The sequence below is a fragment of the Dendropsophus ebraccatus genome, chromosome 15 (assembly GCF_027789765.1).
Source record: "Dendropsophus ebraccatus isolate aDenEbr1 chromosome 15, aDenEbr1.pat, whole genome shotgun sequence".
Taxonomy (NCBI): domain Eukaryota; kingdom Metazoa; phylum Chordata; class Amphibia; order Anura; family Hylidae; genus Dendropsophus; species Dendropsophus ebraccatus.
The window spans coordinates 2,577,536-2,591,364 of record NC_091468.1 but is presented as its reverse complement, the minus strand read 5'-3'; the positions used below and the strand labels follow the sequence as shown (position 1 = coordinate 2,591,364).

Genomic DNA, 13,829 nt, shown 5'->3' with positions numbered 1-13,829 from the left:
CAGCCTGGTGTAACACAGGGGAGGGGCAGCCTGGTGTAACAGAGAGGAGGGGCAGCCTGGTGTAACAGAGAGGAGGGGCAGCCTGGTGTAACAGAGAGGAGGGGCAGCCTGGTGTAACACAGGGGAGGGGCAGCCTGGTGTAACACAGAGGAGGGGCAGCCTGGTGTAACAGAGAGGAGGGGCAGCCTGGTGTAACACAGGGGGGGGTAGCCTGGTGTAACACAGAGGGGGGGCAGCCTGGTGTAACAGAGAGGAGGGGCAGCCTGGTGTAACAGAGAGGAGGGGCAGCCTGGTGTAACAGAGAGGAGGGGCAGCCTGGTGTAACAGAGAAGAGGGGCAGCCTGGTGTAACAGAGAGGAGGGGCAGCCTGGTGTAACACAGAGGAGGGGCAGCCTGGTGTAACACAGAGGGGCAGCCTGGTGTAACACAGAGGAGGGGCAGCCTGGTGTAACACAGAGGAGAAGCAGCCTGGTGTAACAGAGAGGAGGGGCAGCCTGGTGTAACACAGGGGAGGGGCAGCCTGGGGTAACACAGAGGAGGGGCAGTCTGGTGTAACACAGAGGAGGGGCAGCCTGGTGTAACACAGGGGAGGGGTAGCCTGGTGTAACACAGAGGAGGGGCAGCCTGGTGTAACACAGAGGAGGGACAGCCTGGTGTAACAGAGAGGAGGGGCAGCCTGGTGTAACAGAGAGGAGGGGCAGCCTGGTGTAACAGAGAGGAGAGGCAGCCTGGTGTAACAGAGAGGAGGGGCAGCCTGGTGTAACAGAGAGGAGGGGCAGCCTGGTGTAACAGAGAAGAGGGGCAGCCTGGTGTAACAGAGAAGAGGGGCAGCCTGGTGTAACACAGGGGAGGGGAAGCCTGGTGTAACACAGAAGAGGGGCAGCCTGGTGTAACACAGAAGAGGGGCAGCCTGGTGTAACAGAGAGGAGAGGCAGCCTGGTGTAACAGAGAGGAGGGGCAGCCTGGTGTAACACAGGGGAGGGGCAGCCTGGTGTAACACAGAGGGGCAGCCTGGTGTACCACAGGGGAGGGGCAGCCTGGTGTAACACAGAGGAGGGGCAGCCTGGTGTAACACAGAGGAGGGGCAGCCTGGTGTAACAGAGAAGAGGGGCAGCCTGGTGTAACAGAGAAGAGGGGCAGCCTGGTGTAACACAGGGGAGGGGCAGCCTGGTGTAACACAGGGGAGGGGCAGCCTGGTGTAACACAGAAGAGGGGCAGCCTGGTGTAACAGAGAGGAGGGGCAGCCTGGTGTAACAGAGAGGAGGGGCAGCCTGGTGTAACACAGGGGAGGGGCAGCCTGGTGTAACACAGGGGAGGGGCAGCCTGGTGTAACACAGAGGAGGGGCAGCCTGGTGTAACACAGAGGGGCAGCCTGGTGTACCACAGGGGAGGGGCAGCCTGGTGTAACACAGAGGAGGGGCAGCCTGGTGTAACACAGAGGAGGGGCAGCCTGGTGTAACAGAGAGGAGGGGAAGCCTGGTGTAACAGAGAGGAGGGGCAGCCTGGTGTAACACAGGGGAGGGGAAGCCTGGTGTAACACAGAGGAGGGGCAGCCTGGTGTAACACAGAGGAGGGGCAGCCTGGTGTAACACAGAGGAGGGGCAGCCTGGTGTAAAAGAGAGGAGGGGAGCCTGGTGTAACAGAGAGGAGGGGCAGCCTGGTGTAACACAGGGGAGGGGAAGCCTGGTGTAACACAGGGGAGGGGAAGGCTGGTGTAACAGAGAAGAGGGGCAGCCTGGTGTAACAGAGAGGAGGGGCAGCCTGGTGTAACAGAGAGGAGGGGCAGCCTGGTGTAACACAGAGGAGGGGCAGCCTGGTGTAACAGAGAGGAGGGGCAGCCTGGTGTAACACAGAGGAGGGGCAGCCTGGTGTAACAGAGAGGAGGGGCAGCCTGGTGTAACACAGAGGAGGGGCAGCCTGGTGTAACACAGGGGAGGGGTAGCCTGGTGTAACACAGAGGAGGGGCAGCCTGGTGTAACAGAGAGGAGGGGCAGCCTGGTGTGACACAGGGGAGGGGCAGCCTGGTGTAACACAGAGGAGGGGCAGCCTGGTGTAACAGAGAGGAGGGGCAGCCTGGTGTAACACAGGGGAGGGGCAGCCTGGTGTAACAGAGAGGAGGGGCAGCCTGGTGTAACAGAGAGTAGGGGCAGCCTGGTGTAACAGAGAGGAGGGGCAGCCTGGTGTAACACAGGGGAGGGGCAGCCTGGTGTAACAGAGAGGAGGGGCAGCCTGGTGTAACACAGGGGAGGGGTAGCCTGGTGTAACACAGAGGAGGGGCAGCCTGGTGTAACACAGAGGAGGGGAAGCCTGGTGTAACACAGAGGAGGGGCAGCCTGGTGTAACACAGAGGAGGGGCAGCCTGGTGTAACACAGGGGAGGGGCAGCCTGGTGTAACACAGGGGAGGGGCAGCCTGGTGTAACACAGAGGAGGGGAAGCCTGGTGTAACACAGAGGAGGGGCAGCCTGGTGTAACACAGAGGAGGGGCAGCCTGGTGTAACACAGGGGAGGGGCAGCCTGGTGTAACACAGGGGAGGGGCAGCCTGGAGTAACACAGAGGAGGGGCAGCCTGGTGTAACAGAGAGGAGGGGCAGCCTGGTGTAACACAGGGGAGGGGCAGCCTGGTGTAACAGAGAGGAGGGGTAGCCTGGTGTAACACAGAGGAGGGGTAGCCTGGTGTAACACAGAGGGGGGGCAGCCTGGTGTAACACAGGGAAGGGGCAGCCTGGTGTAACAGAGAGGAGGGGCAGCCTGGTGTAACTATACTATCACTATAATAAAAGCCAGGATAAACACAGGAACAAATCTCAGACTTCCCCTCATTATTCTCCTGTATCATCTGCTTTCACCATGGCCAAAATGTCCGGGCTATAGTGCAGATTCCAAACCAGAGGTGAAGTGAGGCAGAGCAGATGTCTGATAGTGACAGAGAGGGGGCAGGGGGTGGGGGGTGCACTAGTTTTGGGGTCTCTGGATGCTATTAATCCCATGAACAGAAATTCCAGGCTGAACTACCCACAATGTGCAAAACCTGGTAGATGTGGCCGGCTACCCCCCTGACACCTGACACAGTATTAGCAGCACTGTCGGTGACAACGGCCACTATTTTATCCTCCAGTCCCCATTTGTGACCTCTCTCTTTTAATCGCCTACCCAGATTTCCAGAACTTTCCTGCATTTCAAGGCATCCGAACAATACTACTCACATGCAGTATTAATAAAATGGGCTGCGGCAACAATAAAACAACGTCTACGAGTCTGTAGTTAAAGAAGTCGGGGGGTAGGGGGTGGTGGGAAATGAAAAAGAAGTTATAGTCACCTGTCCTGGTGCCTGCGCAATGCTGCATCCCGCTCCTGCACCCTGAGAGCTGCCTTTTCAGCTTCCCGGCGTCTACGTCCTGACTCGGCTGACTGCTGCCCTACTGAGCCAGTCAGTAGTGGACCGGGACACCACTGCAATCACTGATTGGCTGAGCGGGCTAAATCCCATCAGTCTGTGACCAGTCGAACCCAGGTAATGACGTACCTGGGAACAAGGAGATGACAGCCGGCAGGGTCCAGGAGATGACAGCCGGCGGGGTCCAGGAGATGACAGCCGGCGGGGTCCAGGAGATGACAGCCGGCGGGGTCCAGGAGATGACAGCCGGCGGGGTCCAGGAGATGACAGCCGGCAGGGTCCAGGAGATGACAGCCGGCAGGGTCCAGGAGATGACAGCCGGCGGGGTCCAGGAGATGACAGCCGGCGGGGTCCAGGAGATGACAGCCGGCGGGGTCCAGGAGATGACAGCCGGCAGGGTCCAGGAGATGACAGCCGGCGGGGTCCAGGAGATGACAGCCGGCGGGGTCCAGGAGATGACAGCCGGCGGGGTCCAGGAGATGACAGCCGGCGGGGTCCAGGAGATGACAGCCGGCGGGGTCAAGGAGATGACAGCCAGCGGGGTCAAGGAGATGACAGCCAGCGGGGTCAAGGAGATGACAGCCAGCGGGGTCAAGGAGCTCTGTGATGCAGCATAGTGCGGGCACTGGGAGCGGTAAGTATAGTGTGCAACAGCTTTGGTCCTGGCCAGTCATTGGCTGAGCGGTCTGTCAGCTAACAGGTCGCACCGAAGCTGCTGCTGCATGCGGGACCAGGAGGAAGAAAGAGCACTAGAGAAGACCTGCAACATGTTTAGGTAATGTATGATGCTTATAAAATCGTTGGTCGCCCGCCACGCAGCGATGCATAGTCGGTGCTCGATGATTTTAGGTTTGAACCTAAATGACGGCACGGTGTCATCGGCTAATTGTTCTCTCTATTCCACGGAGCGATAATCGGCCGAATCGGGCAATTATCGCTCCGTGGAATAGGACTGTCAGGACTGTATCTTTGCGGAGCATTATGCGCCCCTCGGCTCGTGCTGTGCGGACGAGAAGGCGCTGATTTTCTTGCCATTCTGTTTCTGTGTTTTGTTTTGTAGTGTGTGAACTCTGGTTATTTGCTCACCTGGGTTGGGAGACACACCCGACTTCACCTGCTGAGTTCTGTCTGGCCATGTCAGGGTTAATCTGTGTTTTGGTTCTGCTGTGACTGACCGGTCTTCCTGCCAGTGGATCTGTCTTGTTCTCAGCTGTCTGTGCTTGGAGATCAGGGGGATGGTCCAATTATGTTCTGGATCAGAACCCTGGTCTCCTATATAACTACCTCAGTCTTGGATATCATTGCTGGTTATTGACTTAGTCTCTGCCTGCTTGTGTGTTCTGTGTATTTGCTATCCCTGATCTTTGCCTTATTCCTTGACTTCCCTTGCTTGCCGCGGGCCCTTGACCTTATTGCCTGGACTTTGACTACGTTTATTGGATTGTGATTTTGTACTTTTGCTGCCCGATTGTTGTGACCCGGACTGTTGACTATTCTTCATTGTGTTTGTCTGTCTGTCTGTCTGTCTTGTCTTTGTGTCCCACCTAGCCAGTGCAGGGACCGCCGCCAAGTTGCTCGCCGCCATCTTAGGGCGGATTGTGGCAAGTAGGTAGAGGACAGTGGGCGGGGCTGAGCTTAGGGCTCACTGTCTTGTCCTGCCGTCCGGATCCTAACAAGGACCCTAAGAGCACTCTCTCTGCGAGAGTAAAAGGTGTATGAGGAGCCTCTATGAACTCTTTCTCCTCCATAGTGCTGAATGGGTGGAAACCATGAGAAATTTTTGCAGCTGCTCATTCAACAAGGTTCTGTTGCAGCCTATAAGGCTAGAGGAGTCTGCTGCTTAGTGTAGGAGGATGTACAGTACTGGAGGAGGATGAAGTGTTCCCTTGTGCTGGGACCTTCTGATGGTTCTGGTAGATTGTCATGGACGTCACCTTCCCACCTTGTATGAGACACTGGGGGAGATTTATGAAAGGGTGTAAATATACACCTGGTGTAAACTGCCCACAGCAACCAATCACAGCTCATCTTTCAGCTCTGGAAACATATAAGAGGAGCTGTGATTGGTTGCTGTGGGCAGTTTACACCAGGTGTATATTTACACCCTTTCATAAATCTCCCCCCCCCCCCCCCGTGCGCACTGTCTGTGCTGCTTCAGGGAATGTGCACACTACGGAATCTGAGGATTCCCCAGCTCGCCCCCGCTCACGGCCGCGTGCATCTCCGCATGAGCCATAGACTCCATTCAATGGTCAGGCAGAATGAAGGGGAACACAGGTAATGCTGTCACTATGTGCAGGTGCATGCAAAGGTAATGCTGTCACTATGTCCAGGTGCATGCACAGGTAATGCTGTCACTATGTGCAGGTGCATGCACAGGTAATGCTGTCACTATGTACAGGTGCATTCACAGACAATACTTTCACTATGTCCAGGTGCATGCACAGGTAATGCTGTCACTATGTCCAGGTGCATGCACAGGTAATGCTGTCACTATGTCCAGGTGCATGCACAGGTAATGCTGTCACTATGTCCAGGTGCATGCACAGGTAATGCTGTCACTATGTCCAGGTGCATGCACAGGTAATGCTGTCACTATGTCCAGGTGCAGGCACAGGTAATTCTGTCACTATGTCCAGGTGCATGCACAGGTAATGCTTCTCACTATGTCCAGGTGCATGCACAGGTAATGCTGTCACTATGTCCAGGTGCATGCACAGGTAATGCTGTCACTATGTCCAGGTGCATGCACAGGTAATGCTGTCACTATGTCCAGGTGCATGCACAGGTAATGCTGTCACTATGTCCAGGTGCATACAAAGGTAATGCTGTCACTATGTACAGTTGCATGCACAGGTAATGCTGTCACTATGTCCAGGTGCATGCACAGGTAATGCTGTCACTATGTCCAGGTGCAGGCACAGGTAATTCTGTCACTATGTCCAGGTGCATGCACAGGTAATGCTTCTCACTATGTCCAGGTGCATGCACAGGTAATGCTGTCACTATGTCCAGGTGCATGCACAGGTAATGCTGTCACTATGTCCAGGTGCATGCACAGGTAATGCTGTCACTATGTCCAGGTGCATGCACAGGTAATGCTGTCACTATGTCCAGGTGCATGCACAGGTAATGCTGTCACTATGTCCAGGTGCAGGCACAGGTAATGCTGTCACTATGTCCAGGTGCATGCACAGGTAATGCTGTCACTATGTCCAGGTGCATGCACAGGTAATGCTGTCACTATGTCCAGGTGCATGCACAGGTAATGCTTCTCACTATGTCTAGGTGCATGCACAGGTAATGCTGTCACTATGTCCAGGTGCATGCACAGGTGATGCTGTCACTATGTCCAGGTGCATGCACAGGTGATGCTGTCACTATGTCCAGGTGCATGCACAGGTGATGCTGTCACTATGTCCAGGTGCATGCACAGGTGATGCTGTCACTATGTCCAGGTGCATGCACAGGTGATGCTGTCACTATGTCCAGGTGCATGCACAGGTAATGCTGTCACTATGTCCAGGTGCATGCACAGGTAATGCTGTCACTATGTCCAGGTGCAGGCACAGGTAATGCTGTCACTATGTCCAGGTGCATGCACAGGTAATGCTGTCACTATGTCCAGGTGCATGCACAGGTAATGCTGTCACTATGTACAGGTTATACTGTCAGTCCTGATAAGAATGGCCGCTTAGACAACCTTAGCACAAGCGCCGTCTGACACTCTGTGTTACGGGAGTTCCGTCATTTCTTTGCACAGAAAATGATCCCTACTCTCTCTCTATATATATTTTCGGTGTGGGCTGTCCAGGTGTAAGTGGCGGGACTATATATAGCGACACGGGGCTCAGTGCATTATGTAAGAGTCATTACTTCAGCTTACTTACCCAATGCAGCGGGCCAATGCAGAGCTTGGCAGCGAGGAGCAGAACGCTGGGGTCGCTGGGATGCATCTTCCAGCACTCTTTCAATACTGAAACAGCGTAGGCAAACTGGGGGGGGGAAGCAAAGGACAAGGCTTAGAGACCAGGACCCGGGAGAGACGATGGTGCACAGAGCAGCTGTCACTGCTTCAGAGCAATGCAAGAGCGGCTTCAATACTCTCTAGTATATGAAGTATATGGGGGCCATTCACACGATCTGTGAGCGGTCTGAAAATACAGAGCAGAATGCGGAGTTCCCAAGATCATTAGTCATTATGATGCCAGGAGCTGTGAACCAGGTTCAATCTTCGCGCTCCTGTCCTGATGCCGCTTGTCAGTACAGTAGCAAGAAGATTTAAACCGTTTCGGAGCTCCCAGCATCATCATTAAACTCTGAATTCTGATCCGTATTTATAGACCGTGCACAGATCATGTGAATGACCCCCTTAGTGTATAAGGGATTGTCTGGAGATGGAAAACTAAAATACTGACAAAAATGAAATCTAAGCGATGTTTAGCTGCCTGATCCCCCACCATGGCTGTTGTGGTGGTGCCCAGGCCTCACTGAGTGACTTCTGGACATGACATTGGTCACCATCAGTGATTGGCTGAGAGGACATGCAGCACAACCTTCCAGAAACAGCACCACTCATCCTCAGGTTGGGTGCGGGGTTTGCAGTGAAGTCAATGGAGCTGATGTGTAATACCACACACAACCTAAGGGCAGGGGTGGCACTGTTTTTGCAAGAAAGTCGTTTTTCTAACCCTGGATAACCCCTTTAGGAACAGGCAGCACAGTCTTTACCTGCCAAAATACTAAGGCTGGGCTTAAAGGGGTTGTCTGACAAACTTTTTCTTAACTGTTTAATAACTGTACATTCTGTCTACTATTTTCTAGGGTTTTTAACACTTTCCGGGTACAAACACACACGGCATATACGCTGTGTATTTACTGCTGCGATACGCAGCAAATACGCAGCAGATTAGATCTAAATAAATGAACACAGCATCAAATCTGCACCAACAAATCTGCTGCGTATCTGCTGCGTATCTGCTGCGTATCTGCTGTGTGTGTTTGTACCCTCCACCTGCTTTTGATGTAAACTATCTGACCAATGTCCTGTCCGGTGTACAACCTGTGATGTGTTTTCTATTCTTGTCTACAGAACACTCTAGCCAGGAATTCAGCCAACTCTATGTATTGTAGGAGTTAAAATCAAGATAGTAAAACAGGAGGGGGAGTTGGCTGAATTCCTGCCTAGAGCGTCTATCCTGTACATGAAAACACAAAGATAAACTTAAAAGGAGAAGTCTAGTGAAAATTAGTTTTAAAGTATTGTATTGCCCCTTAAAAGTTATACAAATCCCCAATATACACTTATTATGGAAAATGCTTATAAAGGGCTTTTTCCCAGCACTTACTACTGCATCAAGGCTTCACTTCCTGGATAACATAGTGATGTCACTTCCTGGATAACATGGTGATGTCTCTTCCTGGATAACACGGTGATGTCACTTCCTGGATAACATGGTGATGTCACTTCCTGGATAACACGGTGATGTCACTTCCTGGATAACACAGTGATGTCACTTCCTAGATAACACGGTGATGTCACTTCCTGGATAGCATGGTGATGTCACAATCCGACTGCCAGAGCTGTGCGGGCTGTGGCTGCTGGAGAGGATGATGGCAGGGGACACTGAGGGACACAGGGCAGTGGAGGGACACTGAGCATCCCCCTGCCATCATCCTCTCCAGCAGCCACAGCCCGCACAGCTCTGGCAGTCGGATTGTGACATCACCATGTTATCCAGGAAGTGACATCACCATGTTATGCAGGAAGTGACATCACCGTGTTATCCAGGAAGTGACGTAACCATGTTTATCCAGGAAGTGACATCACCATGTTATCCAGGAAGTGAAGCCTTGATGCAGTAGTAAGTGCAGGGAAAAAAGCCATTTATAAGCATTTCCCATAATAAGTGTATATCGGGGATTTGTATAACTTTTGGGGGGCAATACATTACTTTAATAAAAATTTTTGCGGGACTTCTCCTTTAGGATCATGGTGCATGTTACAAGTGCTATGAGTCTTCACTCCACATTGCCTAAGACAGTAATACTGTTATCAAGTGTACTGAACGTAGTAGTGACAAACATGTTACAGCCAGCACACAGCATGGCGGGGACCAGCTCAAGACTCAGCTAAAACCACGGTCCTATCCTTTATCTCTTATCCCTTTGGTTAGCCTGTATTCTGTAGCTGTGGGGGTATGCTCTCACTGTATTATCACCTGGTCACCTCTATCTCCTATCCCTTTGGTGAGCCTGTAATGTCTGGCTGTGGGGGTATGCTCTCACTGTATCATCACCTGGTCACCCCTATCCTTTATCCCTTTGGTGAGCCTGTATTCTGTAGCTGTGGGGGTATGCTCTCACTGTATTCTCACCTGGTCACCTCTATCCTCTATCTCCTATCCCTTTGGTGAGCCTGTATTCTGTAGCTGTGGGGGTATGCTCTCACTGTATTCTCACCTGGTCACCTCTATCCTCTATCTCCTATCCCTTTGGTGAGCCTGTATTCTGTAGCTGTGGGGGTATGCTCTCACTGTATTCTCACCTGGTCACCTCTATCCTCTATCTCCTATCCCTTTGGTTAGCCTGTATTCTGAAGCTGTGTTGTAACAACAACAACAACAATGCAGATGATGCCCCATATGCACAAAGACCTTGCAGGGTAATCGTGGGCAAAGTATGTTGGATAAGTGCCAAAACCCATCTCAAGTGAACGCCTGGTACAAAATGGTCGCACAACTCACTGGTCGCACAAGTCCCTCTGACCTCACTAGCCCCTTCCTGCATAAGGACGTCCGGACACAAGTGGGGGAGTTCAGAGAGGGGTCATGCCGTGACCCCCCCCCACCCCCCACCCCGCTCTTCAAACTGCAAAATTGCTGATTTTTGGTCACATCAAATCCAGAAAGATTGCAATAAAAAGTGATCAAAAAGTTGCATATAAGCCAGTAAGGTACCGATAGAAAGTAGAGATCATGGCGCCAAAAATGACACCTCACACAGCCCCATAGAGCAACGATAACAGCGTTATACAGAGGGAATAGAGCACAGGATAACAGCGTTATACAGAGGGAATAGAGCACAGGATAACAGCGTTATACAGAGGGAATAGAGCACAGGATAGCAGTGTTATACAGAGGGAATAGAGCACAGGATAACAGCGTTATACAGAGGGAATAGAGCAAAGATAACAGCGTTATACAGAGGGAATAGAGCACAGGATAACAGCGTTATACAGAGGGAATAGAGCACAGGATAACAGCGTTATACAGAGGGAATAGAGCACAGGATAACAGCGTTATACAGAGGGAATAGAGCACAGGATAGCAGTGTTATACAGAGGGAATAGAGCACAGGATAACAGCGTTATACAGAGGGAATAGAGCACAGGATAAGAGCGTTATACAGAGGGAATAGAGCACAGGATAAGAGCGTTATACAGAGGGAATAGAGCACAGGATAACAGCGTTATACAGAGGGAATAGAGCAAAGGATAACAGTGTTATACAGAGGGAATAGAGCAAAGGATAACAGCGTTATACAGAGGGAATGGAGCAAAGGATAACAGCGTTATACAGAGGGAATAGAGCACAGGATAACAGCGTTATACAGAGGGAATAGAGCAAAGGATAACAGCGTTATACGGAGGGAATAGAGCAAAGGATAACAGCGTTATACAGAGGGAATAGAGCAAAGGATAACAGCGTTATACAGAGGGAATAGAGCACAGGATAACAGCGTTATACAGAGGGAATAGAGCACAGGATAACAGTGTTATACAGAGGGAATAGAGCACAGGATAACAGCGTTATACAGAGGGAATAGAGCAAAGATAACAGCGTTATACAGAGGGAATAGAGCACAGGATAACAGCGTTATACAGAGGGAATAGAGCAAAGGATAACAGCGTTATACAGAGGGAATAGAGCACAGGATAACAGCGTTATACAGAGGGAATAGAGCACAGGATAGAGAGGGAATAGAGCACAGGATAACAGCGTTATACAGAGGGAATAGAGCACAGGATAACAGCGTTATACAGAGGGAATAGAGCACAGGATAACAGCGTTATACAGAGGGAATAGAGCACAGGATAACAGCGTTATACAGAGGGAATAGAGCACAGGATAACAGCGTTATACAGAGGGAATAGAGCACAGGATAACAGCGTTATACAGAGGGAATAGAGCACAGGATAGCAGTGTTATACAGAAGGAATAGAGCACAGGATAACAGCGTTATACAGAGGGAATAGAGCACAGGATAACAGCGTTATACAGAGGGAATAGAGCAAAGATAACAGCGTTATACAGAGGGAATAGAGCACAGGATAACAGCGTTATACAGAGGGAATAGAGCAAAGGATAACAGTGTTATACGGAGGGAATAGAGCAAAGGATAACAGCGTTATACAGAGGGAATAGAGCACAGGATAACAGCGTTATACAGAGGGAATAGAGCACAGGATAACAGCGTTATACAGAGGGAATAGAGCACAGGATAACAGCGTTATACAGAGGGAATAGAGCAAAGATAACAGCGTTATACAGAGGGAATAGAGCACAGGATAACAGCGTTATACAGAGGGAATAGAGCACAGGATAACAGCGTTATACAGAGGGAATAGAGCACAGGATAGCAGTGTTATACAGAGGGAATAGAGCACAGGATAACAGCGTTATACAGAGGGAATAGAACACAGGATAGCAGTGTTATACAGAGGGAATAGAGCACAGGATAACAGCGTTATAAGGGGGGAATAGAGCAAAGGATAACAGCGTTATACAGAGGGAATAGAGCACAGGATAACAGGGTTATATAGAGGGAATAGAACAAAGGATAACAGCGTTATACAGAGGGAATAGAGCACAGGATAACTGTAATCTGTAACACCACACAGCACGCTGTATTCCCTACCTGTAACACCACACAGCACGCTGTATTCTCTACCTGTAACACCACACAGCACGCTGTATTCTCTACCTGTAACACCACACAGCACACTGTATTCTCTACCTGTAACACCACACAGCAAGCTGTATTCTCTACCTGTAACACCACACAGCACTGTATTCTCTACCTGTAACACCACACAGCACGCTGTATTCTCTACCTGTAACACCACACAGCACACTGTATTCTCTACCTGTAACACCACACAGCACGCTGTATTCTCTACCTGTAACACCACACAGCACACTGTATTCTCTACCTGTAACACCACACAGCACGCTGTATTCCCTACCTGTATCACCACACAGCACTGTATTCTCTACCTGTAACACCACACAGCACTGTATTCTCTACCTGTAACACCACACAGCACGCTGTATTCTCTACCTGTAACACCACACAGCACTGTATTCTCTACCTGTAACACCACACAGCACGCTGTATTCTCTACCTGTAACACCACACAGCACGCTGTATTCTCTACCTGTAACACCACACAGCACGCTGTATTCTCTACCTGTAACACCACACAGCACGCTGTATTCCCTACCTGTAACACCACACAGCACTGTATTCTCTACCTGTAACACCACACAGCACGCTGTATTCCCTACCTGTAACACCACACAGCACGCTGTATTCTCTACCTGTAACACCACACAGCACGCTGTATTCTCTACCTGTAACACCACACAGCACACTGTATTCTCTACCTGTAACACCACACAGCACACTGTATTCTCTACCTGTAACACCACACAGCACGCTGTATTCTCTACCTGTAACACCACACAGCACACTGTATTCTCTACCTGTAACACCACACAGCACACTGTATTCTCTACCTGTAACACCACACAGCACGCTGTATTCTCTACCTGTAACACCACACAGCGCTGTATTCTCTTCCTGTAACATCACACAGCACTGTATTCTCTACCTGTAACACCACACAGCACGCTGTATTCTCTACCTGTAACACCACACAGCACGCTGTATTCTCTACCTGTAACACCACACAGCACTGTATTCTCTACCTGTAACACCACACAGCACGCTGTATTCTCTACCTGTAACACCACACAGCACTGTATTCTCTACCTGTACCACCACACAGCACTGTATTCTCTACCTGTAACACCACACAGCACGCTGTATTCTCTACCCGTAACACCACACAGCACGCTGTATTCTCTACCTGTAACACCACACAGCACACTGTATTCTCTACCTGTAACACCACACAGCACCCTGTATTCTCTACCTGTAACACCACACAGCACGCTGTATTCTCTACCTGTAACACCACACAGCACGCTGTATTCTCTACCTGTAACACCACACAGCACGCTGTATTCTCTACCTGTAACACCACACAGCACGCTGTATTCTCTACCTGTAACACCACACAGCACGCTGTATTCTCTACCTGTAACACCACACAGCACGCTGTATTCTCTACCTGTAACACCACACAGC

At 50.9% G+C, this 13,829-nt stretch overlaps 1 protein-coding gene across 2 annotated transcripts in view; it reads right to left on the bottom strand.

Moving 5' to 3' along the window:
* The window catches only part of TTC7A (tetratricopeptide repeat domain 7A), a 314,521-nt gene that overhangs the window by 171,718 nt on the left and 128,974 nt on the right, over positions 1–13,829 (bottom strand). For both annotated transcript variants that reach the window (XM_069954611.1, XM_069954612.1), the window contains one exon: positions 7,286–7,390. In XM_069954611.1, coding sequence (XP_069810712.1) covers positions 7,286–7,390 — 105 coding nt within the window. The remainder of the gene's footprint in view (positions 1–7,285; positions 7,391–13,829) is intronic.